This window comes from Myotis davidii, unplaced genomic scaffold (genome assembly GCF_000327345.1).
Source record: "Myotis davidii unplaced genomic scaffold, ASM32734v1 scaffold247, whole genome shotgun sequence".
NCBI classification, from domain to species: domain Eukaryota; kingdom Metazoa; phylum Chordata; class Mammalia; order Chiroptera; family Vespertilionidae; genus Myotis; species Myotis davidii.
Genome location: NW_006299593.1, coordinates 805,751 through 807,734, shown reverse-complemented (window position 1 = coordinate 807,734; position 1,984 = coordinate 805,751). Strand labels below are relative to the sequence as shown.

The 1,984-nt window shown below is 33.5% G+C and overlaps 1 protein-coding gene across 5 annotated transcripts in view; it reads right to left on the bottom strand.

Annotated features, from left to right (window-relative positions):
- EXOC6B (exocyst complex component 6B) overlaps positions 1–1,984 on the bottom strand; it is a 521,374-nt gene that overhangs the window by 308,725 nt on the left and 210,665 nt on the right. For all 5 annotated transcript variants that reach the window (XM_006775280.2, XM_006775278.2, XM_006775279.2 and 2 more), the window contains one exon: positions 1,611–1,787. In XM_006775280.2, coding sequence (XP_006775343.1) covers positions 1,611–1,787 — 177 coding nt within the window. The remainder of the gene's footprint in view (positions 1–1,610; positions 1,788–1,984) is intronic.

Genomic DNA, 1,984 nt, shown 5'->3' with positions numbered 1-1,984 from the left:
GGCAGCTGATCGATGTCTCTCTCTCATCGATGTTTCTAACTCTCTCTCTTCCTTCCTCTCTGTAAAAAATCAATAAAATATGTTTAAAAAAAAAGTTCTTGTTACCCAAGTACAATAGGGATTATGATAAAATTTTCACACATTGTTAACTATTAATGTACCTCATTTATATACTAAACATATCCTGATAAAGTATAAATTTTAAATGCAATTATTCACTCTCAATAATGTCCTCTCAATAATGACAACTATATTAAAAATATAGTACTTTACACATGTGATAGTCCCTCAGACATTCAATCAAATGTAAATGTTAATGTTTTAGACACATAATTAACTTGGTTATTTGTTTTCCAGCCCTAACAGTTTAAATGGTGGCTATTAGATTTCTGACATGAAAGAAGAAGAAGAATAAGGACAGGGCTACTGACATTAGTGATACTTAATAGAAGTGAGGAAGGAAGAGTAATGAAAATAGGGAATAAACTAACATTTACATAAACCAGCTTTTATGACAGGCACTTGTGCAAACCTATAGGGGCAGAGAATACTATCTTGACTTGATAGATGGAACACTATAAAGTGCCAACAGATTAAACAATTACCTAAGATTATGAAGTTAGACAAGTTTTGGGAAAAGAGGAGCGAAGGAGAGTAGTAAGGGTATAGCAAAGGACAAGGAAGAGGACAAGGCAGTGAGCCCAGTTTTATGTGGAGAAATAAAACAATTAAAAGGAGACAAGTACCTAAAGGCAAACGGATTAACTGAGTATAGGAGTAAATGGTTCCTCGCACATGTCACTGAACATTTTAAAAGTAAATGAATGGGATTTTTTGCTAATTTTTTAAAAAATAAAATGATAGAGCCAGGGTTTGTCTAACTCCAATGACCATGCTACAACCACCAGACTCACAGAGAAACTAATCCCATTATACAAATAAGTATTTATAAAAACATTTTAACAGGAAATCTCACGTCATGGGAGTTTTATTTTTAAAAACACATTAAACACACTTCCAACAACAAAGAAGGATATAAAAATATGTACTAGGTAAGCCACTTAATCTTATTCTTTACCTGAAAGTGACACAGATCTAATCTAAGAGGTTATGGATATGTCACAAAATTCCCAGATTCTCTATAATAGTTCATACATTTATTTCCTCCAGAAATGTATTCTCTCTCAACTTTATAATTTCAATCTGAACCATAACTCAAAGCTAAGAAATTCCTGTGTTCATTCCCCACTTTTATATCATCTTTTATTGGTCTCCAAAGACCCTTTTCTAGTTTCAGTGGAGGCCACCTAGATCTCTTTCTCCTGGTCAGGTAAATGCTACTCTTCCCTTAATGTAGTGCCTACCCAGCCAGTGTCCAATCAAAAAACCCTGAAACATAAAGAATGGACAAGTGCATTTAAAAATCGAAAGAATTAAAATCTAAGATATCTTAGTGCATCTTCATTACCTTAAATTGGAGCTTATTTGTATTTAAAATAATATTAAATTCCAGAATATCACAAAAGCTGAATAGATTCTCCATCACATCTCAAACATACTGTATTTAAACCTAACAACAGTCTCACATCCCCAGTTCAAATGTTAGTTACCTCTTCTTCATCTTCTTCATCTTCAACATCCAGAATTCCTGAATCCTGTTCAGACTTGGGGCTAGTGCTTTCTATCTCCGTATCAAAAATTGTATATGCGTCTTTCTTAGCTTTTCTCTTGCTACCTATTCTTGGTGGTTGCAAGACGATGTTATCCAGGTTTCTTTGTTGCTGGGCCTAGGACAGAGACATGCACACACACATTAAGAAAAAAGCAATTAAGCATTCAAAAAACTCATTTTCAACAAATTGGTATCATAAAGAAAACATAACAAAATACCTTCATACATGAAGTTTTAGTCGCAGAAATAAACCCAAACAAAGTAATGTATACATTTTTAACCCTGAAGTTACACCTCGTGATATTTTCCCAC